Source organism: Pseudophryne corroboree, chromosome 4, assembly GCF_028390025.1.
Source record: "Pseudophryne corroboree isolate aPseCor3 chromosome 4, aPseCor3.hap2, whole genome shotgun sequence".
Taxonomy (NCBI): Eukaryota; Metazoa; Chordata; class Amphibia; order Anura; family Myobatrachidae; genus Pseudophryne; species Pseudophryne corroboree.
This window is the reverse complement of record NC_086447.1, coordinates 21,031,841-21,057,313: the sequence shown is the minus strand read 5'-3', so window position 1 is coordinate 21,057,313 and position 25,473 is coordinate 21,031,841. Positions and strand designations below refer to the sequence as shown.

The 25,473-nt window shown below is 43.2% G+C and overlaps 1 protein-coding gene across 1 annotated transcript in view; it reads left to right on the top strand.

The window, feature by feature from the left end:
* The first annotated feature begins 203 nt into the window (after positions 1-203).
* The window catches only part of LOC134910757 (vomeronasal type-2 receptor 26-like), a 118,072-nt gene continuing 92,802 nt past the window's right edge, over positions 204-25,473 (top strand). The window contains exons 1-2 of the mRNA XM_063919140.1: positions 204-229; positions 826-1,117. Of these exons, the coding sequence (XP_063775210.1) occupies positions 204-229; positions 826-1,117 (318 nt within the window). The remainder of the gene's footprint in view (positions 230-825; positions 1,118-25,473) is intronic.

Below are 25,473 nucleotides of genomic sequence, written 5' to 3'. Positions count from 1 at the left end.
AATTAAATAAAGTTTAGAAAATGTACTTATGTCTAGGCAGATCTAAGAAAACGTGTGCAATAATTGGAGTTTTTTGTCCTTGGTCCTGATTAGAATTCCATTTTGCAGACCTCAATTTCCAACTTGTACATATCATCCTGGAGCTTCAAATCCATTGCAGTGTTGATGGTAACATCAAGCTCCCCACTGACCATGGATAAAATATGAATGAGCATGATCTTGAAGAAATGTGAGTGGCAGGCACTTGGGGGCCATTAGGTAAGAGGCCATATTGAGCTACTTAGCCCAGTCGCAGTGGCCACCCCTGAAACCCCAGAAGTTACACCACTGATTTCAGTATTTTTTTTAACTAGACATAATTTCTTCCAGATAAAAATGCTGAAGAAGATAATTCCATCTTTATTACTCCTGTATATACATCCAGTTGTTGAAAACAATTATGGCAAAAGACCTGCATGTAGTTTGGAGGCAAGTCAAAAAACACACCTTTCCTATATTAAAGGAGGGGACCTGATTATTGGAGGCATACTACAAACATCTCTAATGAGAGAAAAAACTGTTGTACATTTTGGTGATAGACGCAGACCTACAGAAGATAGGTGTGTGACGTAAGTATTTTATGTAATTTCTATAAAAAACACTACTCGTCATAAAAATGATCCTGCTGAGAGTTGTTGGTATTGAATTTTTTTTACAGTTTTCATGGGAATATTACACACATGATGTTGTATACTGTATATTATAAACATGTACTTATACTTTTACAGCATGCAGTAAATATTTCTGTGCATATACTCTAATTTCACGTCTGTTGTCTTTCCGCAGTCCCTCCTTTTCCTACCTGAGACATCTGCTGGTGTTCATGTTTGCCATAGAGGAAATAAATAATAGATCAGACTTGTTACCAAATGTCACACTGGGATTCCAGATTCATGACACCTGCAGTAGAGAATATAAAGCTCTGCAGAGTGCGATGAATATACTATCGGGGCTGAAGAATGCCGTTCCAAACTACGATTGCTATGAGAAGAGGAAAGTGGTCGGGTTTATAGGTCACAGGCTTACTGCTCCTTCCATCTCATTGGCTACACTGACCGGAGTCTACCACTATCCTCAGGTAGTGGGGGTGATGTTACCTTTATATGGCTTATTTACTACTATAATCAATGTTTAATTTTGGTCATATTGTCATAGCACCTTCTGTAGTTCAGCTCACAAGACTTTAATTAAACTGTTCTTGCAGCTGTTACCTTACTCACTCTGCTAATGAAATATATCACTGGGTGGCCCGAAGTCTGAGGAGAAATCTGTACATGCCCAAGAACAGTCCAAGGAAGTGGTGGCTCTCTGATGGTGTGGGTCGTTTTCTTCTGATATGCATTAGCACCCCTGATACATCTGGGTACTTCAATGATTGGCAGGCACTATGTAACCATGTATGTGTATCATGTCATGCATTCACTAAAATGGGAGCAGGTTTTTTCAGCACCCCTGAGGTCTGTAATAATAAGATTGTGGCTGAATGGGCATTCTCTTAGTTTCTCCCTCTTGGTCTTGAGATATGAACCCAACAGAACACATGTATGGTGCAGTTCAATGTGCCATGAATGACAGGGAGGTCCACCACCGCAGCAATTTTAGGGATTTGTGGACTTGTATCTATGTGACTTGTGTTATGGATGATGTTCAATAGATTTATACGCAATAGGTATGTGCGTGACAGGAATTTATTTAGGTGCAATAAAACATCAAAAGTTTACACAGTAACACAAAGTTATATGGTGTGGTAAGCAACAACAAAAAGTAAAAGTAAAAAAGAAAAGAAAATGGCAAAATAAAAAACAGAGAGTAAAGCAAGTTTATCCATTTCAAGTTCATAAAGGAAATTTCAAAGTTACAATGTCAGGGTTGGAATCCGGTAGGATGATACTGGTGGCAGTTATCTTCCATGGATTAATAATGGTTATGAGGGTGGATGGTATGGGTTCTGTGTGGGAAGACCAGCATCTCATACCCTCCACTCTCCACATACCTTACCCCCTCTGATGTACAGGATGTACGTTTCCTGGATATTATTGATGTTAGCCATGATTTGTTATCCTCTGTCCACCAGGCATCCGGTGAGTGTCTCTTCTTGTGTGGCTGGTTGCCTGTCTCTGCACTGACTTCCGGAAACTCACACTATCGCGAGATCATGCTGGTCCTGTGGTCAGTCACCTGCTGGTGAGTCGAGTACTCACCAGCAGGCGAGGAGACTTGCGGGGCTAGCGGTCGGTGGTTGGTGTTAATTTGTGCTCCAACGCATTTCTGCCTTAGCAGGCCTGCCTCAGGTAGTAGTATCATTGTAACATATAGTAACAAAGTTTCTGAGATTGAAAAAAGACAATTTGTTCATCGAGTTCAATCTATTTGTTTTCCTTCTCTGTATTATTTTTAGGACTAATTTTGTCTGCTGCTAATGTCGGCCGTTGTGTTTATTCCTCATTTTTTTTTATAACTATAGTGCATGACTATACGCATCTTAACCCTGTATATCCTTATCCATTAGGAATTTATCTAGCCCATTCTGAAAAGTGTTGACCGAGTCTACCATTACAACTCTCTCAGTTAGGGAATTCCAAACACGTATTGTCCTTACTGTGAAGAAACTTTTTCACCTCTGTGTGCGAAATCTCCTCTCCTCTAACCTAAGTGGGTGTCCACGTGTCCTCTGTGTTGATCTTACCAAAAACAAATCCCCTGCAATATCTGTGTATTGTCCCCTCATATATGTGTAAATGTTGATCATGTTCCCTCTTTGTCTTCTCTTTTCCAGTGTAAACATGCCTAGCCTTGCAAGCCTTTCTTCGTATTCCAGCTTGTCCATCACCTTAATTAGTTTGGTCGCCCGCCTCTGAGCATTTTCTACTTCCAAGATATTTTTTTGTAGTATGGTGCCCAAAATTGTGCACAGTATTCAAGATGTGGCCTCACTAGTGATTTATATAATGGGAGTATAACACTCTGGTCCCTTGCATCAATTCCCCATTTTATGCATGTTAATATCTTATTATCCTTCTTTGCCGCAATCCTACTTTGGGTACTGCTGCTTAGTTTGCTATCTATGTGAACACCTAAGTCTTTTTCCAGTACAGAATCCCCTAATTTTACCCCATTTAGTATATAGATGTTATTTTTGTTCTTGCTACCACAGTGCATTACCTTACACTTTTCTGTATTGAAGCTCATTCTCCATTTGGCTTCCCATGCTTCCAGTTTAACTAAGTTGTTCTGAAGAGACTCAGCATCCCCCTGCGTATTTATAAAATTACACAATTTGGTATCGTCTACAAAAATTGACACCATGCTCTCTAGACCTACTGTTAGGTCATTTATGAAAATATTGAACAAGAGTGGTCCAAGTACAGACCCTTGTGGCACACCACTTAGTACTTCAGTCCAATTTGAAAAAGTTCCGTTAACCACAACAAGCTACTCTCTATTATCTAACCAATTTCTGACCCAGATGCATATTGTGCTCCCTAACCCTAGTTCTTGTAACTTATAGATAAGTCTCCTGTGCGGTACTGTCTAAAGCTTTAGCAAAGAGCTTGCATTCTGACATAAGGGGGGGTTAAGAGGCCATCTTGGTTCCAGTGCTTGTTCTTGATTGGTCAGAATTGTAGGTTTCCTATTGGTCAGTTAGGTTGTCAGTCTTTGCTGGGTTGCTGTTGCCATGTGTAGGTTTCCCATTGGTCAGTTAGGTTGTCAATCTTTGATGGGTTGTTGTTGCCATGTATAGGTTTCCCATTGATCAGTTAGGTTGTCAATCTTTGCTGGGTTGCTGTTGCCATGGCTACAGTTCCTGTTTATGTTGCTGTTGATTTGAAAAGGGCTTTGCTGAATGCTCATTGCTTTGTGTTTTCTAAGTTAAACTCTGCACCTCCATACTCTTTAACATCGGGAATTAAGCAACTCATAGAGTGCTATGTGAGGTTAAACCATTAATAATGCTAATTATTTCTAGGTGAGCAGAATGAAGATATTGCTTTGTTTGCCATAATGTAATGTTAATGTTGTTTCGAGGTTCTTATGTGTTTATGTAGTATTCCAGGGTTCTAGATAGGGTTTATTGAAATGAAATAAGATCGATTTAATGCAAATAGTATACATCATTGATTCTTAGACATGCTAGAAATCTTAGAAATGTTAGCAATCCAGACACCACTTCCTGTCATAAACCCTCCCAGCCAATCACTCTGATCAAAAAAAACCCACATACATTACTCCACATCTAGAACCCTGGAATACTACATACACACCCACACACACATAAGAACCCTGAAGATATCAAGGGACTTCACTCTCTTCCGTGACTTGGACCACAGCCAAAAGTTTCAAAAAATCGTCTAGTCCCTTCTTCTCCTGTCTGTCTAACAGTCTGAACAGATGACAGCATTGCTGCAGAATGAGTCCAGAAAAGTTCCATATTGGAGGAGTGGGCAGCACCATAATCCATGAACCAATACTGCTCTCTGTCCTTAGGTTCCTCCTTATATACTGTAGACAGTTTTAGTATAGGTTCCTCCTTCACAAGCCCATAAAATACCTGCCACACTCCAAGTAAAACAGAAGGGTCATGTCCGTCCATGTATGCCCTTTCTTGTGAGTACAATCTTCTGTCGATTGATATCTTTCCTGTCAGTGAATTTGCTTTGTACGTCAGCTGTTGCAGGAGAAGTGACTGAGAAAGTTATGGGAAATACACTGGTGTCTGAGCTTTCTTACCACTCACAATTGGCATTGACTGAACTGCAATACAAAAAAAGTGTTTGCAACCCAATTGTTTTATCTGTTATCAAACAGAAATCCCCCAATCAGTTTGTCTGTTATTCGTATGTTGATGCTCATCTTTTTTTCATGGTAGAAAGCAGTATTGCTGCATTTATAGTTATAACTAGACAATAACATATCGTTTCATGTATTTACCTGTTCTCAAGGCCACTTTGTTATGAGAAGTATCTTGTTACTAATTCAGCAATCTCTATGATCAATAACAACCCATCTGTGCATGTCTGAACAGCACCCATGGGAACGGGCAAATTATTTACTGAACAAAAAACATATGCAGCCTTATACAGGCAATAAATGTGGGGCAAAGGTCCTATGAATTTTAACATTAACCCTACTGGTTACACTCCCCTGCTGCACTTCATCTTTGTATCTGCTCTAAAAATTACCCCGTCCCTCTCTTTTCATTACATTTGATCAGCTCAATTGATTATATGTTTCATATATTTGTTTCCACATATCTATTTATATCTACTTAAGTTTGATTAAAAAGATTAAAACACTTTATGTTGATTTCATTATTGGCTTATATCTAAATAATCTTCCCTGCATTATTTTGCAATGATTTGCTGAACTATGGGGGTCATTCCGAGTTGATCGCTCGCTGCTGTTTTTAGCAGAATTGCGATTAGGCTAAAAACCGGCAGTTCTGCACATACGTATGGGCCGCAGGGCGCACGCGCTAAGTAATTTCACACAAAACTATGCAATTTTACACAGGGGCAAGCAACGCTTTTCAGTCGCTCTGCTGATCGGTGAGTGATTGACAGGAAGTGGGTGTTTCTGGGCAGAAACTGAGTATTTTCCGGGAGTGTGCTAAAAAACGCAGGCGTGCCAGCCAAAAACGCAGGAGTGGCTGGGGAAACGAGGGAGTGGCTGGCCGAACGCAGGGCGTGTTTGTGACGTCAAACCAGGAACCAAACAGTCTGCAGTGATCGCAATCTAGGAGTAGGTCTGGAGCTACTCAGAAACTGTAGGGAAATGTTTAATAGCAGAACTGCTAACCTTTCGTTAGTAATTCTGCTAAGATACACTCCCAGAGGGCGGCGGCCTAGCATGTGCAATGCTGCTAAAAGCAGCTAGAGAGCGAACAACTCGGAATGAGGGCCTATATGAAGGAGTTGAGGCACTAGATTTATGGAACATTTGGCCAATAATCTTCTAGTTCATTTGCAGTCTGTTCTCAGTATTGGTATATGGTTAATATAAGGAAATTTTAATTTTAGTCCGTTTTCTTTTACCCAATAATTTATAATGCATTTACAATGTATTAAAAATAAATTATTTGTTGTCAAGTTTTATTAACTCTAAATCTTGTGAAGTTAAGTATAATCCACCAATATCAGGTGATTGTTTGATGTTATATTGCAGATCAGCTATGGAGCGATGGATCCGGTATTTAATGATGAGATCCGGTTTCCCTCCTTTTACCGCACGGTCCCTGATGAGACAGCCCAGTACAGGGCAGTTGTCCTCTTATTACAGCACTTTGGCTGGACCTGGGTGGGGATTGTGTCCTCAGATGATGAGAACAGCCAACGAGCTAGTATGGGATTGCAACGTGTGATGTCCCAGAGCAGAATCTGCATTGAGTATTCAATCATGATCAAAGAGAAATGTATAATGTCCAATAATTTAGAAACTTCTCATATCATTTCTCATTCATCCTCCAATATAGTGATACTTTGTGGCAGCTCGGATAATTCTAGGTTGCTCAAGTTTCTAAGAAAATTTCCAAACTTCTGGAAAGTATTTATAACATTTGGAACTTTTCAATTATTTCAAAATGTTGAAGACACAATCGTTCTTAATGGGTCACTGCTGCTTCACTTGCACAGAGGGGAGATCCCGGGTCTGAAGGATTATCTGCTCAATGTGAACCTCGAGAGGTACCCAGAGAACCAGATTTTACATGATTTTTGGATGAGCCACTTTGATTGTTTACCTAAAATGCTTGAAAATGTCTCAGGTTCGGGAGTATCCCCATGCGAAGAGGCGGACAACCTCCGAGCGGTCAGTCCCTCTCTGTATGACGTGGACAATTTCCGGTACACCTTCAGTGTGTACTCTGCAGTCTACTCTCTGGCTCACGCCCTGCATGCGATGTATTCCCACAGGAGAGGACAAGGTGTGGAGAAACGGGCGGCATGGCAGGTAAAGACACTATAAACAGCTGCCTCATGTGCGATCTGCACTTGCTAGGACTATACAGCTGCAAACTGTACAAATGGTGTCTTTTTTTTAATTAAACTCACTTTATTTCTGAAAATTTTTATAGCTAATCATTATAAATCAAATAAAAATAAAAGGTTCAGGCAAAGTATAGTATTATATTGAACTGTAGTTATTTTTCTACGGGTTTGTGCTGTCCTCCAATCTACAAATAAAATAGTATAATAATAATAATAATAATAATAATAATATGTAGTGGTATATTTGAATAAGATAAACACCCAAGCGACAGGTGTAAAATATTTGGAAAGAGAATATACACACTGCACCCCCATACCCCTCCATATAGTGCTCCCTATACACAGGGCTCCCGCCATATACTGCATACTCTGCACCCCCTCCTCCATACACCATGCTGCAACCCCAGTTTACTTGCCTTCCTGGCACTTGGCAATAAGTAGCAGCAGTAACCAGGAAACAGATGCAGGAACAACAGCAATGCCCTGCAGCGCTCAGAACGGAGGCACCGGGGACACGTGTGGCCACTTGCTGGTGGGGGGAGAAGGTGAATCAGTCTGGCAGGAAGGGGTGAGATCCAGTGTGAGGTGAGCAGTGTGGTGACTAGGAAGAGGAGGGGGTCGGTGCTGGGGCTGCAGATGAAGAGTAGGCAGATAACCGGCTCTAATAGCAAAGGAGATGAAGTTCCCAACAGTGCGCAAAGGCAGCTAGTAATACAGTACACCACAGGAGACTTCTCCCACCTCCTACAGAGAATACAAGCAAAACGTTTTAGATACGTGGGATACCGCTCAACCAGCGCCTTACTGAACATCAACAGCTTTTTTGTTCAGCTTGTCGGAATCCATGCACCTCCTTCAATATTTCCGTGTGAAGTGGGGTTTTCAGACCTCAATCACGCAGTAAGTACCGGAAAGAGAAATTGGTGCATAATAGTGTAATACTGTTTAAAAATTTAATAACATATAATACATAAAACTGGAAACAACAGGTATTGCACAGTGAACCACAAATGTGGTGAATGAGAATTGTAGGGGCTGACACTCTGGGTATCGACAGAAGGTAGGCTAATTACCGGCTCATGGAAAAAAACAGGCTCATAGATGTTACTGGATAACAGTCCATACAGGGTGTATCACCAGGCTGCAGCACCGGGATTCCTCAATGGCAAGATTCTCACGTCAGCCGGGTCAGTCTCCACTCCTCGTCATCCACACCAGGGGTAAGTCCCAAACAGAGCACCTACGCGTTACGACCCTCCCCGGGTCTTTCTCAAGGTCAGCTCAAATGTGAATATCTCTCAAGGTTCTCTGTTCCGGTTTAAAAAGTCCCGCAATTGGATCCTATTGGTCCCAGCACAGCTGATCCCTATACATACTCCAGCTAAAAGTCCGTGGATACAAGTGCTAGGACAGCCTCTCATTATCCCCCGGAGTCCCTAGCAACCCCAATCATGATCTGTATATCGGATGACACGTCCTTCCGGTTCCGCCCAAGCGTGTTCTCATTTAGTGACGTGCATAAGCTCACGTCATGCGTTCCACTAGTTTTGCGTTCCAGCCGTATTTACTGTGGGGATCTCTTCACACGCTGTCATTGCCGTTGTTGTCGGAATCCCCTCCTGGTTTGCCGGTCATGCGACCTTTTACTCTCACAGGTCGTAGTCAGGGAGAGGCACGCGTCATCCGTTGTCATGGAGACGTATTTGTAATCCCTAAACACGGGATGTGGCATCATGCAGAAGGGATGCTGGCCTCCATAGTTAAGATGTTTACCAATCTATCATGATAAAACAATTGTACACATCAGAACAAATACATATAACTTAAATAAAATAAGCATATGAATAAATAAGCATACTAATAAAAGTAAGGATTGTAAGGCTGTGACAGAATAGATAAGAACCACTAGACGGGGTCTATAGGAACCACTTGACCTCAAATTCTAAATTCAGGCCTTTTGGTTGGAGGGTCCCCCATTCGTAAATGGCCCTCATTTCTGCTTTAGCCAGTTGGCTCGGAAGGTCTCGCCTTCTCCAGTGCCCTCTCACCCATTTAACACCTACAAAACGTCTAATGGCTGCCGTGGAGCATCCATGTTGTTTTTTGAAGTGATTTGACAGGGCATGGGTTTCGAGGCCCTTCTTGATGTTCCTTAGGTGTTCTCCTAAGCGCACCTTAAGGGCCCTTGAAGTTCTCCCTGTATAAAAGAGACCACAGTCGCATTCTATCACATACACAACACTTTTGGTGTTGCATGTTATGAAATACCTGATGGTTAGTTTTTTACCATTAATGGTGATATCACTGGTCTTGCTTTGGTTCTCCATTTTAATCTCCCTACATGCTATGCAACTCATGCATCTGTGGAACCCCTTAGATGTAATTCCCACTGGTATGGTTGGGGGCATCGCACTGCGGACAAGACAGTTACCTAAGTTGGGGGCTTTTCTATAAATGCACCTGGGTTTAGTTGGGAGGCATTTTCCCAAAACAGGGTCCTTCTGTAGCACCCCCCAATGTTTGGAAAAGATCTTTTCTATTGTCTTAAACTGGCTGCAAAAAGTAGTCACAAAAGCCCATTCAAATTTATTCTGCTCCCCCCTTTGGTCCCTTCTCTGCTTTCTTTCTAAAAGGGACTTCCTCTCGATCCTATCTGTATCTTCTGCTGCTCTGTGAACTGCGCTTTCTTTATATCCACACGCAACAAAATTAGATTGCATCTCTTTGGCCTGCTCATGGTATACAGCTGTTTTGGAACAATTCCTTTTCACCCTCTTAAGTTGTCCAAGTGGGATGGTCTGAAGCCAGTTGGGGTGATGACAGCTGGTAGCATTGATATAGCTGAGGCAATCGGTGGGTTTAGTAAAGGTTTTTGTCTGGATGGAGCCTCCTTCTATGTAGATCGTAATATCCAGGAAGTTAATGGATTCTTTACTACTTGTAAAACTGAATTCGATGTTTAATGAATTGTCATTCAAATACATACAGAATTCTTTTAAAGAACTCTCATCCCCTTTCCACAGGAAAAGAACATCATCTATGTATCGGGACCGCGCAACCAGGTTCGCCCCAAACTGATGGTCGTTCCAAATATGCTCTGCCTCCCAGCTGCCCATGAACATATTGGCATAGCTTGGGGCGAACCTGGTGCCCATCGCGGTCCCGACCTTCTGTAGGTATAAATCATTTTCAAATGAGAAGTAGTTGTTATTCAATATGAAAGCTACTCCTTCCAGGATGAATTCTTGCAAGCCTCTGTTCAGATCGCTTTTCTGTAAGAAATTCCTGACGGCTTTAATTCCTTCCTGGTGGTCTATGATTGTGTACAGAGACCGAACATCGGCCGTCACCAGGTATGTCTCCCACCAGATGATCCCTAAGGGACTTGTCATTACCAAAAATGCTTCGTTTACCATGGCAAGTGAGAGTTTCAAGAAAGGGTGGCAGTCAATTCTTAAGGAATGCTCTATCTCCTTAATGAACTTGATTATTGGAGACAGAAAGGAGGAGTTAGGTAGATTAGAAGAAGAGATTAGAACTTTGAGAGATTTGACTATACCTTTTTGGATATGCAGGAGTACAAAGATCAGGAGAAAAGGATAGAGACTAATATCATCAAAAACAAAAGGGTCTTAGTTGACCGCAAAGTCAAAAAATTTAAAAGGGACGAAGTACTTACCAAAGAACGTGAAATAATCAAAGATACGGGGAAAAAAGGAGATCCAAGTGAGAGGCTCTCAACTTATGGGAGGAGACTTCCTGAAAGGGTGTTGAGGACCCCTGCACAGGATAAAAATTGGACCCCACGACCTATAAAAAAAGGAAATTCCCCAGCCAAAAGGTACAGACCCCCTTATAGACAACTTAGGGAGAGACCCCGACATTATAGTGGCAACCCTAAAGAAGGTACCTCCTGGTATAGAGAGGAAGGGGGATCTGATCATAGGCCAAAAAACACCTACGGAAGGGAGGAACCACGTTCCCATTGGAGAGGGAGAAATGTGGATTTTGGAGGCGAGATAGAAAATAAGACTCCCAGAAGGGGAATGTGGGGGACCAACAGATTCAAAGAGTTAAGGGAGGAAAATGAAATCCCACAGACCTCTTTTTTAGAATGGGACAGGAACAGGAACAGATAGAGATGATCACACGCAGACAAAGAGGGAAGAGGGGGGAGGGGATAAGGAAAAAGTTCAAACAACAGTCCAGAAGAAGAAAATTTAAAAAGGATAGAATTAAACGAAAAAAGGAGAGGGCTAAGGATAAGGAAATCATCAATACTACTCTGGAGAAGGGGAAGGTGAGGATTTTCAATCTTAGTTCTCACCTTTTGACAAGGGAAGAGAACTCGGTTCTGGAAAAGGGCTTAAAATACGCCCCCTCCAACACCATTAATAAGTTTGCTACTTTTGTTGATTTACAAAAATATATAAGAAAATTAACTGTAAAAAAGTTCTTCTTAAGCAAGGAGACTGACACACACATGGTGGAAGAGCAAGAGGTAGCAACCCCCTTTAAACCCAGATCTGTTTTCTACCCAGCCCATATGAAAGGCAATTTTTTGGAAACCTTCTTTACATTGGTACATGATGACCTGACCAAATTAGATGCCAGCAGTGGCAAATTCAATCTCACTTATAAAGAGAGACAGGCGCTTAAAAACCTAAAGGACCTTCCAAATTTGGTCATCAAACCCGCCGACAAAGGCAGGGGGGGTGGTCATAATGGATAAGATCAAATATGAGATGGAAGTGTTACGCCAATTGGGTGATAGAACCACCTACCACAGACTAAGGTCCGATCCAACTGGGAATATTATGGACAAACTTAACATTTTGGTAGAGAGATTTGTATCACGGGGAGTTTTAACTGAGAAAGAACAAAAATTCCTCATTATTCCTGAACCTGTGATCCCGGTGCTGTATGTTCTCCCCAAGGTCCATAAGGATAGTAATAATCCTCCGGGGAGACCTATAGTGTCCGGGATACATTCTATTACATCAGGATTGTCAGAATTAATTGACTACTATCTCCAACCCCTGGTGTTAACTAACAAATCTCATTTAAAAGACACCACTGATGCTTTGAGGTCATTGGAAGGGATCATGTGGCATGATGATTATATCCTGGTGACGGCCGATGTTCGGTCTCTGTACACAATCATAGACCACCAGGAAGGAATTAAAGCCGTCAGGAATTTCTTACAGAAAAGCGATCTGAACAGAGGCTTGCAAGAATTCATCCTGGAAGGAGTAGCTTTCATATTGAATAACAACTACTTCTCATTTGAAAATGATTTCTACCTACAGAAGGTTGGGACCGCGATGGGCACCAGGTTCGCCCCAAGCTATGCCAATATGTTCATGGGCAGCTGGGAGGCAGAGCATATTTGGAACGACCATCAGTTTGGGGCGAACCTGGTTGCGCGGTCCCGATACATAGATGATGTTCTTTTCCTGTGGAAAGGGGATGAGAGTTCTTTAATAGAATTCTGTATGTATTTGAATGACAATTCATTAAACATCGAATTCAGTTTTACAAGTAGTAAAGAATCCATTAACTTCCTGGATATTACGATCTACATAGAAGGAGGCTCCATCCAGACAAAAACCTTTACTAAACCCACCGATTGCCTCAGCTATATCAATGCTACCAGCTGTCATCACCCCAACTGGCTTCAGACCATCCCACTTGGACAACTTAAGAGGGTGAAAAGGAATTGTTCCAAAACAGCTGTATACCATGAGCAGGCCAAAGAGATGCAATCTAATTTTGTTGCGTGTGGATATAAAGAAAGCGCAGTTCACAGAGCAGCAGAAGATACAGATAGGATCGAGAGGAAGTCCCTTTTAGAAAGAAAGCAGAGAAGGGACCAAAGGGGGGAGCAGAATAAATTTGAATGGGCTTTTGTGACTACTTTTTCCAGCCAGTTTAAGACAATAGAAAAGATCTTTTCCAAACATTGGGGGGTGCTACAGAAGGACCCTGTTTTGGGAAAATGCCTCCCAACTAAACCCAGGTGCATTTATAGAAAAGCCCTCAACTTAGGTAACTGTCTTGTCCGCAGTGCGATGCCCCCAACCATACCAGTGGGAATTACATCTAAGGGGTTCCACAGATGCATGAGTTGCATAGCATGTAGGGAGATTAAAATGGAGAACCAAAGCAAGACCAGTGATATCACCATTAATGGTAAAAAACTAACCATCAGGGATTTCATAACATGCAACACCAAAAGTGTTGTGTATGTGATAGAATGCGACTGTGGTCTCTTTTATACAGGGAGAACTTCAAGGGCCCTTAAGGTGCGCTTAGGAGAACACCTAAGGAACATCAAGAAGGGCCTCGAAACCCATGCCCTGTCAAATCACTTCAAAAAACAACATGGATGCTCCACGGCAGCCATTAGACGTTTTGTAGGTGTTAAATGGGTGAGAGGGCACTGGAGAAGGCGAGACCTTCCGAGCCAACTGGCTAAAGCAGAAATGAGGGCCATTTACGAATGGGGGACCCTCCAACCAAAAGGCCTGAATTTAGAATTTGAGGTCAAGTGGTTCCTATAGACCCCGTCTAGTGGTTCTTATCTATTCTGTCACAGCCTTACAATCCTTACTTTTATTAGTATGCTTATTTATTCATATGCTTATTTTATTTAAGTTATATGTATTTGTTCTGATGTGTACAATTGTTTTATCATGATAGATTGGTAAACATCTTAACTATGGAGGCCAGCATCCCTTCTGCATGATGCCACATCCCGTGTTTAGGGATTACAAATACGTCTCCATGACAACGGATGACGCGTGCCTCTCCCTGACTACCGGCCGTAAGACGACCTGTGAGAGTAAAAGGTCGCATGACCGGCAAACCAGGAGGGGATTCCGACAACAACGGCAATGACAGCGTGTGAAGAGATCCCCACAGTAAATACGGCTGGAACGCAAAACTAGTGTAACGCATGACGTGGGCTTATGCACGTCACTAAATGAGAACACGCTTGGGCGGAACCGGAAGGACGTGTCATCCGATATACAGATCATGATTGGGGTTGCTAGGGACTCCGGGGGATAATGAGAGGCTGTCCTAGCACTTGTATCCACAGACTTTTAGCTGGAGTATGTATAGGGATCAGCTGTGCTGGGACCAATAGGATCCAATTGCGGGACTTTTTAAACCGGAACAGAGAACCTTGAGAGATATTCACATTTGAGCTGACCTTGAGAAAGACCCGGGGAGGGTCGTAACGCGTAGGTGCTCTGTTTGGGACTTACCCCTGGTGTGGATGACGAGGAGTGGAGACTGACCCGGCTGACGTGAGAATCTTGCCATTGAGGAATCCCGGTGCTGCAGCCTGGTGATACACCCTGTATGGACTGTTATCCAGTAACATCTATGAGCCTGTTTTTTCCATGAGCCGGTAATTAGCCTACCTTCTGTCGATACCCAGAGTGTCAGCCCCTACAATTCTCATTCACCACATTTGTGGTTCACTGTGCAATACCTGTTGTTTCCAGTTTTATGTATTATATGTTATTAAATTTTTAAACAGTATTACACTATTATGCACCAATTTCTCTTTCCGGTACTTACTGCGTGATTGAGGTCTGAAAACCCCACTTCACACGGAAATATTGAAGGAGGTGCATGGATTCCGACAAGCTGAACAAAAAAGCTGTTGATGTTCAGTAAGGCGCTGGTTGAGCGGTATCCCACGTATCTAAAACGTTTTTCAGATAACTGGCTCAGCTGCTTTACATATACTGCATGCTGGCGGAGGGGCGGGGTCCTGTGCTCACCCCTCCCACACCCCACAAAGGCCATGCCCAAAGCCCTCCACCCAGCTGCTGGTGACTACTGGTGTCCTCTATCCCCCAGACTGGCCGGGAGCTGTGCAGGGACTGGTGAGCTTACACATGCCAGTACTGGTGTATATAGTGCAACATCATTATAGCCTGCCCAGTACACATATACAGCATCTATACATTTTTCTCTATAATTGGGTTTGTGAGTGTTCCTACCAGAAACTCAAATAAAACCAGCGTGCCATGCCCAAGATGGTCCAGCTACTGGGACACCTACTATTTATATATATATATATATATATATATATATATATATATACATACAGTAGAAGGTCCGGCTCTCCCTTCATTAGTGTCTGTGCGCCGGGTGCCCGAACGAGGAAGTGATAGCAACAGAAGGTAGATGGTATGGCACTCCAAGCGTCTTTAATAATTCAATCTTACACCAGCATGAAGATAGACAACGTTTCAGGGCTTTTATTATAGCCCTTTCGTCAGGTCAGCATGAGAACAAGTGAATAAAACATACCTTTATAGCAGCCATAAATCACCCAGTGACTGGCGTCTTCCGGAAAGCGGATCACCCGCCCGCTCCGGCCGGCGCTCTAACGATGACGTGCACCTAGGCTCCGTCATCATTGTGCTCCCCATCACCACGGAAACGCGATACAATCTATTGAAACACAATCGGAAGCTAAGCAATAATTGTAACATATCATCCAAGATCTAGATTGATTTAACACTGGCTGATAACCATCCCATATATGAAGATGAATAAGATTATATGCCATACATGCGTATACCAATTAACATACAGACGATATGTGCATTGTTATGTACAACTAACAAACCCTGCTAGCGCCTAACACTTTAACATGAAATTTCCCAATTATATGCGGATATTAGACAATAGATGTACTACCAATACTACTAAAGCATCATGAGTACCAGGAAAATGAAATCACTAAAAAAAGGGCACTAAAAAATATACTAAAAAAAGCAGCTAAGGCCAATGTGATCATTCAGGCCTCTTGGATGCACTGTATCTAATCTATGAATCCATTGGGATTCCAGTTGCAGCAATCGCCTGCCGCGATCCCCTCCCCTAGGCAAAGGTTGGACCTGATCAATCATTCTATAGCGCAATGACGCCAGGGGGTGGCGCACCTGGCAATATTGTCTAATATCCGCATATAATTGGGAAATTTCATGTTAAAGTGTTAGGCGCTAGCAGGGTTTGTTAGCTGTACATAACAATGCACATATCGTCTGTATGTTAATTGGTATACGCATGTATGGCATATAATCTTATTCATCTTCATATATGGGATGGTTATCAGCCAGTGTTAAGTCAATCTAGATCTTGGATGATATGTTACAATTATTGCTTAGCTTCCGATTGTGTTTCAATAGATTGTATCGCGTTTCCGTGGTGATGGGGAGCACAATGATGACGGAGCCTAGGTGCACGTCATTGTTAGAGCGCCGGCCGGAGCGGGCGGGTGATCCGCTTTCCGGAAGAAGCCAATCACTGGGGGATTTATGGCTGCTATAAAGGTATGTTTTATTCACTTGTTCTCATGCTGACCTGACGAAAGGGCTATAATAAAAGCCCTGAAACGTTGTCTATCTTCATGCTGGTGTAAGATTGAATTATTCAAGACGCTTGGAGTGCCATACCATCTACCTTCTATATATATATATATATATATATTTTTTTTTTTTTCAAGGCAGAGGGGGAAAGGGCAGGATTCATGGTATTTAAAGTGCCAATAACTAACTAGAGCCAACCAGATAAGTATAGAATAAATGACCAAAATATTCCATACATTACAAATTCCCCAAAACGGAACTGCATCATAAGTGTAGATCCCAGCACATCTAATAGAACTACCATGTACTCCTACACAGAGGGGAGTGGACAGCGTTTGGAGTCCCAAGACCTTCTTGCATATCACTCTCTTTTCTGTATTTCCAGTAGGAAGACTTAATATAACCAGTTATAGAAATATGGATGCTATGACCACTATGTTTTTATAGCATACTTTCCAACATTTCAATTCCTCGGACCGGAGAGAACAAGCTAGTGGGCAGTGATGGGGGCGGAGCTGGACCAAGCGTGTCATTAGGTCCCGATCCTTCATGGTAAAATGCCATGATTCACAAAGATTTGCATAGAGGGTGGGGCAAAAACGATGCAATTGCATAATTACGCCCCACCCCATCCAGCTGTATTCAAGGTATTTATCTCCCCCATACTGTCCACTGCACTAAGAAGTGGGCGGGATGCCGGAGGGATACCCACTCTTCCGGGGGTGTAGGGGATTACCTAAAAAAAAAATCAGGTGTCTCTCGCAGGATCCGGGAAAGTAGGCAAGTATGTTTTATAGGCATTCATGTTCTATTAATCTTGTAACTCAATACGTAATAAACTTTGTGTTCTAAATGGTGTCCTTAAAGAAAATGAAGATGTGCTGATGTCACCTCAAAAGAATGTTCCAAACCAGTGCATCAATATATTCCATTTATATAGTGTATTTCACAAAATCACATACTGTACAAACACAAAACATTTATTTGGTCACTTTTCAACAGGTCTTCCCCTAACATTGCTATAAATCAATCACAAAAAAAAAAATGGTATTTGAAATACTATAAGAGTATCAATGTGTTGGGTACACAGTATGTATCTTGTTACTGTACAACATAAGGAGCGGTCAACTGAAACCTGTATGTAGCACACAGTAATTGATTGATTGATTGATTGGTTGGTTGTTTGGTTGGTGTTAGGCGCCGGGGTCCGCTTGTCTGCGCGGCCCGGCGCCTAGCAACTAGAGAAGCCGTGCGCGTACAGCCGCTGGCTCCCTAGCAACGCTAGACGCCGGGCGCGCTGAGCCGCACGGACCCTAGCAACGGGGACGCCACTGGCGGACCGCGTTCCCCGTTGCTAGGCTTTAGGAAATTAAGATATTCACCTGCTCTCTGGCCGTGCAGCAAGGCAGCTGCACGGCATTTATTCTAATCAGCCTTTAGCAGCTGATTGGAGGACTCCTTGTTAAATACACTCCCAGGGCTTCTCACAGACGCCGGTAATAGCTTCCTGCATGCTGCCTTTGTTTGCTGAGAGTCTGTTTCCAGTCCTGCTGTATCCGGTCATTCCAGTCCTCTCAAGTCCGGTATTCGGGAGTTGTCATCTCATCCCAAGAGGTCGTTTGGTTCCCTGGAGTCCTGACTGATCACCGTTTTATATCCAGTGGTGTTCGTGAGTTGCGGCTCTGCCGTGTGTTGCGGCTCAGCCGCTTTACCTTTTATATTTTGTGTTTGGAGCATTTGCGGAGGGTTCCGCTTCCACAAGTCCTCTCTGGTACCCGGCGGTGCCGGGTAGGAGAATTGGACAAGTGGATATTTTGGTTGTCCTTTTCCCTGGCGGTTTCTCCGCACATATTATAGTTTTGAGTTTGCTTAGCCCCTGGCCTGGTTGTTTAGTTAGAGGGCCTCTTGTTATTACCCTGTCTCGGGTTTCCCTTTGTCTCTCATTAAGACCGGGGGGCATCGAAGTTGGGCAGACATAATCCGCCCTTCAAACGCGGCTGCCAAGGGCTCAAGAAACCATAGTCTCGCAGGGGATTTCTGACAACACGGGTGAGACAACAGAGTTAGGGCGCCAGGGGCTATTTTCCTGTCCTGCTCCCTTTCCCAGCATTCCGTTCCAGTGCTCCAGTCCTTGCCATAAGATCTCCTCTGACCAGAGTGCTGGAATCATAACAGTTGGTTGGTTGGTTGGTTGGATGGTTGTTTGGTTGGTTGGAGAACTAATTTAGTGTCCAGAGCAGGATAAAAACATACATATTTTATAGCTTGTTATTCGGTACAGTATTCAGAAATATATGTTATCCTTGTCTTCTGGATTTTTCTAAATAAATTGCGTAATAGATTCTGATCCACTTGGAATAAATATTGCAGTTTCCTGGAGTCCGGTAAGATGTATTATCCATCGTGACTTTTAGCACAATTGCATATAGATAAATCCTGGCCAGGTTCTCTGTATAGCCAGCCATACTTTCCTGCAGGACATTCGGAAACTACTAAAGTATGGTGCTAGACCCGTGTGCTGCCTCTAACTGGTCTGCTCCATGGGACCTGATGGATTAGCCGGGAGACAGTACTGTAGGTAGCAGGAGGCACACGTTACTCCATCCTCTGGCTACAAGAGACAGACTTGTGGTGTCCTAATCAATATACAGCAGAGTGGTAATAGAGAAGTTCCATCAGTAAGAGGGCATCCACATGTTTCGTCCACTACTGTGGACCTTTTCAAGTTAAATGCCCTGGTTCTCCTTTACTAGATTAAATAGCACTAACCATACTGTCATTGGTTAAATGGTTTATTCATGCATCACCCTTTATATGCTGGAAACATTTTTGGAGACTGCTTTAGGAAAAGTCCATTTAAAGGAATATGAGCATTATCCTTACATATTACTCAATAAATCTAAGCAACTTGCACCCCAGCTCTGCAGCTTAGTGCACAGTCAGGAGCACTAGTTCTTTGAATATAGAACATAAGCATGTCCAATAATTAGCATTATTCCCTGAATAGGATGTGTCATCTTTACATTCTGGTGTCCTTGTTGTTGGAGTTAGCATTCCTCTCAGGAAACAAGAAAAGACAACAGAGCTTGCAGTTATTCCACAATAGATCAAACCACGATTTAAGGGATAAACCCTTTCTAAACTCACCTAATATCAGTGAGATGCGTGCACATAAAGATAACATTTTAGGGCTTCAGAAAATTTTAGCGCTCAGGTCTCATTTAGCCATGAACCTGGCAGATCCCTTTTTAGATATTGACTCATCTGGAAACAGGTATAGACGTTCCTCAAAAGGTTTCTTTAACACCGGGACAAGGCACCTCTACCAGCACGCTCCAAATTATTGAATACAATGGTAAGAGAACACTCTAGAGATTGACTACATATGAATAATCAATACAGCATATGAGCGGTCCAATAATAATCGCTGCCCCTTGGATAGGCTGTAGATGTCCTCTTTAAAATCTGGTGTCCTTGTTGTTGGAGTTAACGTTCCTCTCAGGAAACAAGTCTGTGCTGTTGGAATTAATGTTCCCCTCAGGATCACACTCCGAGGAAGGTCAGAAATGCATTGGTGGTGATTAATGAACACTCTCTGACTGTGGATTTGTGAATTTTACATCTTTAAGCACATTCTTGATCCTGCTCATTCCGGGTGAGAAGGTTTTAGTTTGTTTGTTGTGTCCACATAGTTATTGAATGTTGATTCTGGGAATTGCTTTTATTCTGTTTTATTCTGTGTCTGGGATAAATTTTATGTTTGGAACATTTTATTTACATTTATTCTGATTCTGGAATAAACATCCTTTTGGAAGAAAATACAATCTGTTGCTAGTATTTATCCCTGTATACCTGTATAAGGATGTGATGGTAGAAATGCCTTTTCCAGGTGTTAAAGTAATCTTTTGAGGAACAAAAGGAGGCATGTCCTTCTATTTAAAGACTGGACAGCCAGTAGCTCTCCTTCCTGATGTCTCAAACTCTCTGTACATGTCCTTAAGGAGTAAGGAGTGCTGGTGCCTTTGATATTAAAGATCTCAAAGAATGCTGATCTGGCTACAGACCTATTACTTTGGTTGTCTAGGATTGCATAAAGTGTGACGGCTTTATCTGGCTGACCTTTGGGGTAGACTAGGACTAAACAGATTTTGGAGCAGGATCTGTTGCTAATGGTATCTTTGCAGACTTCAGTACATTGTGAAGTTACCTCTGGTGTGGCTACAGAAGTGTCTTTTTGCTCTGCATTGTGCTCCCTGCCATGCTCTGTGTCACCATAACTATGCTGTAAATCCATGGGGGAGGCCCAGGTTGTAGAGCTGTATTGTGATCTGTGCAGTTAGCACTAACCTCACAGTCCTTGGCGAGTTGAGATGTGGAAGAGCAGCAGTTGTAGCTGGTACCATTTTCTCTTAAGAAGGCCTTGCAGTTCTCCAGGACCTTCTCTCTAAAGACTCTGCATTTCAGGAGAGGATGCAGTTTGTGATGTAGAGGACACTGCTTGTCAGAAACTTTATCTGTGGTCTCTTGTCGAGCAGAGCTGGTAAAGAATCTGAATAATGCACATTAGTCTTGTGAACTGTGACTGATGTTTTGCGGGGGTTAGGTAGCATAGGGGTAGCACCTGTTAGGGTGAAGGTAAAGCTAGGGTCATTCCTGGTCTCTGTGATGATGTACAAAGTCCACGAAAATGGAGAATGGTGGAAATGGCATCTTATTCCGCGCTTTATATTTGGAGCCATGGATGATCCATTGTTCCTGTAGATTATAACGTAGCTTCTGCACTATAGGGTTGATACCTCTAGCCATATCAAGAAAGTCCTGGTAAGTCTACTTCACATTTGGCTACTTGAAGCTCCATCAGTAAATCACTTAATTATCTAAGTCTCTGATAGCCTTTGTTAGGTAACCTAGGGAAATCATCAAGTCTTTTAAACAGTGCACTTTCTATTATCTCTGGTGAGCCATAGCATTCATTAAGTCTATCCCAGATCATTTTAAGGCCATTCTCTGGGTGGTTAATATTAATCACTCTTATCCATATAGCATGCTCAGCGGATTCATTTCCAAGCCATTTAATTAAGGGGTCTATATCTTCACTATATGAAAGATCCAATCCTCTGCATTTTGGAAAAAGGATTGCCAGGAACTCAAGCTCTTAGGGCGATCATTGAACTTTGAAATTACTTTCGTGACCAGTTTGCGGTGAACAAGAAACTTGTCAAAGTCTAATTTGTCTTGATTGGCTCTAGGAGATGTTGTTGGTGCATTACCATGGTGGGCAAGTAGTGTGTTAGGATTGCTTGGTTCCTGCTGGCTTGTATCATACCACTTTTGTGTTTGGGAGGCTGTGCCTTTGTAACAAATTGCAGGTTTAGACACTTGGCATGGAGGAGAGTTGTCCCTCGTGGATTCACTGTGTCCAGAGTACTCTTGCTTGCAAGTTTGTTGCTGACTTGTGGTGGCACTGCACAGCATGTTTGGCTTGTTTCACTGATGAAATCTGATTTTATACCTTGTACCGACGGAGAGTTGATGCCATTTTTAGAGACTTGGGGGTAAATTTACTAAGCTCCCGATTTTGACCGAGATGCCGTTTTTTCATCAAAGTGTCATCTCGGTAATTTACTAAGCAATAATCACGGCAGTGATGAGGGCATTCGTAATTTTTTGCAAGTCCAAGAAAAAAATTACGAATGAATACACCATCGGTCAAAACGCGGCTGTTTAAGTATGAATCTCGGTAATTTACTAAGAAGTGCAAAGCAAAAAAAAAAAAACACTGCCGTGAAAAATTACAACTCGTAAAAAAGTGCTAAAAAAAAACAGACCTGCTTTTTTTTCCCCCGTGATTGGATAGGCATGCAGGGATCCATGAGATCCGTGCATGTATATCAGTGGGAAGGGGTGGCAAAGTTGTTATTTTATTAAAAAAAATTGCGTGGGGTCCCCCCTCCTAAGCATAACCAGCCTCGGGCTCTTTGAGCCGATCCTGATTGCAGAAATATGGGGAAAAAATTCACAGGGGTTCCCCCATATTTAAGCAACCAGCATCGGGCTCTGCGCCTGGTCCTGGTTCCAAAAATACGGGGGACAAAAAGAGTAGGGGTCCCCCGTATTTTTAAAACCAGCACCGGGCTCCACTAGCTGGACAGATAATGCCACAGCCGGGGGTCACTTTGATATAGTGCCCTGCGGCCGTGGCATCAAAAATCCAACTAGTCACCCCTGGCCGGGGTACCCTGGGGGAGTGGGGACCCCTTCAATCAAGGGGTCCCCCCCCCAGCCACCCAAGGGCCAGGGGTGAAGCCCGAGGCTGTCCCCTCCCATCCAATGGGCTGCGGATGGGGAGGCTGATAGCCTTTTGTGATAATGAAAAGATATTGTTTTTAGTAGCAGTACTACAAGGCCCAGCAAGCCTCCCCCGCATGCTGGTACTTGGAGAACCACAAGTACCAGCATGCGACGGAAAAACGGGCCCGCTGGTACCTGTAGTACTACTACTAAAAAAATACCCAAAAAAAGACAAGACACACACACCGTGAAAGTAAAGATTTATTACATACATGCACACAAACATACATACATACTTACCTTATGTTCACACGCAGGTCGGTCCTCTTCTCCAGTAGAATCCAAGGAGTACCTGTTGAATAAATTCTACTCACCAGATCGTGGGTCCCAGGCTCCTCGGGGCATCCATTTGTAATCCACGTACTTGCATAAAATAAGAAAACGGAAAGCCGAGCCACGAACTGAAAGGGGCCCCATGTTTTCACATGGGACTCCTTTCCCCGAATGCCAGAAACCCCCCTCTGACTGATGTCTAAGTGGGTTTCTTCAGCCAATCATGGAGCGCCACGTTGTAGCACTCTCCTGATCGGCTGTGTGCTTCTGTACTGAGTGACAGGCGGCACACGGCAGTGTTACAATGTAGCGCCTATGCGCTCCATTGTAACCAATGGTGGGAACTTTCTGCTCAGCGGTGACGTCACTTTAGGTCAACCGCAGGGCAGAAAGTTCCCACCATTGGTTACAATGGAGCGCATAGGCGCTACATTGTAACACTGCCGTGTGCCGCCTGTCACTCAGTACAGGAGCACACAGCCGATCAGGAGGGTGCTACAACGTAGCGCTCCCTGATTGGCTGAAGAAACCCACTTAGACATCAGTCAGAGTGGGTTTCTGGCATTCGGGGAAAGGAGTCCCATGTGAAAACATGGGGCCCCTTTCAGTTCGTGGCTCGGCTTTCCGTTTTCTTATTTTATGCAAGTACGTGGATTACAAATGGATGCCCCGAGGAGCCTGGGACCCGCGATCTGGTGAGTAGAATTTATTCAACAGGTACCCCTTGGATTCTACTGGAGAAGAGGACCGACCTGCGTGTGAACATAAGGTAAGTATGTATGTATGTTTGTGTGCATGTATGTAATAAATCTTTACTTTCACGGTGTGTGTGTCTTGTCTTTTTTTGGGTATTTTTTTAGTAGTAGTACTACAGGTACCAGCGGGCCCGTTTTTCCGTCGCATGCTGGTACTTGTGGTTCTCCAAGTACCAGCATGCGGGGGAGGCTTGCTGGGCCTTGTAGTACTGCTACTAAAAACAATATCTTTTCATTATCACAAAAGGCTATCAGCCTCCCCATCCGCAGCCCATTGGATGGGGGGGACAGCCTCGGGCTTCACCCCTGGCCCTTGGGTGGCTGGGGGGGGGACCCCTTGATTGAAGGGGTCCCCACTCCCCCAGGGTACCCCGGCCAGGGGTGACTAGTTGGATTTTTGATGCCACGGCCGCAGGGCACTATATCAAAGTGACCCCCGGCTGTGGCATTATCTGTCCAGCTAGTGGAGCCCGGTGCTGGTTTTAAAAATACGGGGGACCCCTACTCTTTTTGTCCCCCGTATTTTTGGAACCAGGACCAGGTGCAGAGCCCGATGCTGGTTGCTTAAATATGGGGGAACCCCTGTCAATTTTTTCCCCATATTTCTGCAACCAGGATCGGCTCAAAGAGCCCGAGGCTGGTTATGCTTAGGAGGGGGGACCCCACGCAATTTTTTTTAAGGATTTTACAGTGTTTAATTTAAAAATAAAAATAAAAAAAATGAACCCCAGCACGGATCACACAGATCCGGCCGAGATTCATTGTAAAAAAGTCGGCAGTGTTTTGCTAATCACTGCCGTAAAAATAAAAAAAAAAACACGAATGACATCGACATCGGAACAAAAGAAAAACCCGAATACGGCAGCTTAGTAAATCCGTCGTAACAAATTCAAAAAGTTGCAGTTTTACACTTTCGATGTCATTCGTGATTGAACTTTGACCTGAAACGGGAAAATACGAATGTTAGTAAATTTACCCCTTGGTGTACATACTGTATACAATGCGTTGCATGGAATTCTGTGATCCAAGTTCTGCATCAAGTTCATTAATGGTTCCCTTTATGTTGAGGAGTTCTACAGACTCTAAGAATTCAGCTTCAGACGTGGGAGCAGCGGGTTCTTTTTCAATAGCAAACTTCTCACTAATTACTTCTGAATGTACTTTTTCTATACCTTTCTGTTTCCAAATGCAATTTCTCTGCCTCCAAGCATGATTTCTCTGTTTTCAACTGATTTCTTGTTCAGCCAAGTTGGCCCGTACTTTTTGCGGCTTCAGATTTTGCATGTGCAATGATGGCTGTATTACTGGCAGATGCTGATTTTGAGGAACCAGAGACTTGGGACCTTGTTTTGTATGAAGATGTCATTTTCTGAGACATAATGATGGGGTGTAAGTGCTTGACTGTGTAACGACTGCTATGTTGCCGCATGCCGATAACTGTGCTGACAGTGTAGTAGATTTCTGAGAAGTCAGTCACGGCCTTGGGACTGTCGTTAAGCTGTGTGACTATGCAGGGACTGTTGTATTACTGTATGAAGGTGGCTGCACTGACAGTGTGAGGTTTCTGTGACGTCAAATGACGGTACTCCTATTGCTCAGTTGCCACGGTTAGTAGGTTGTATAGAAACTTGTGCTCTTATAAGCAGATAGCTGTGGCTTGCAGTGTAACACATCTGT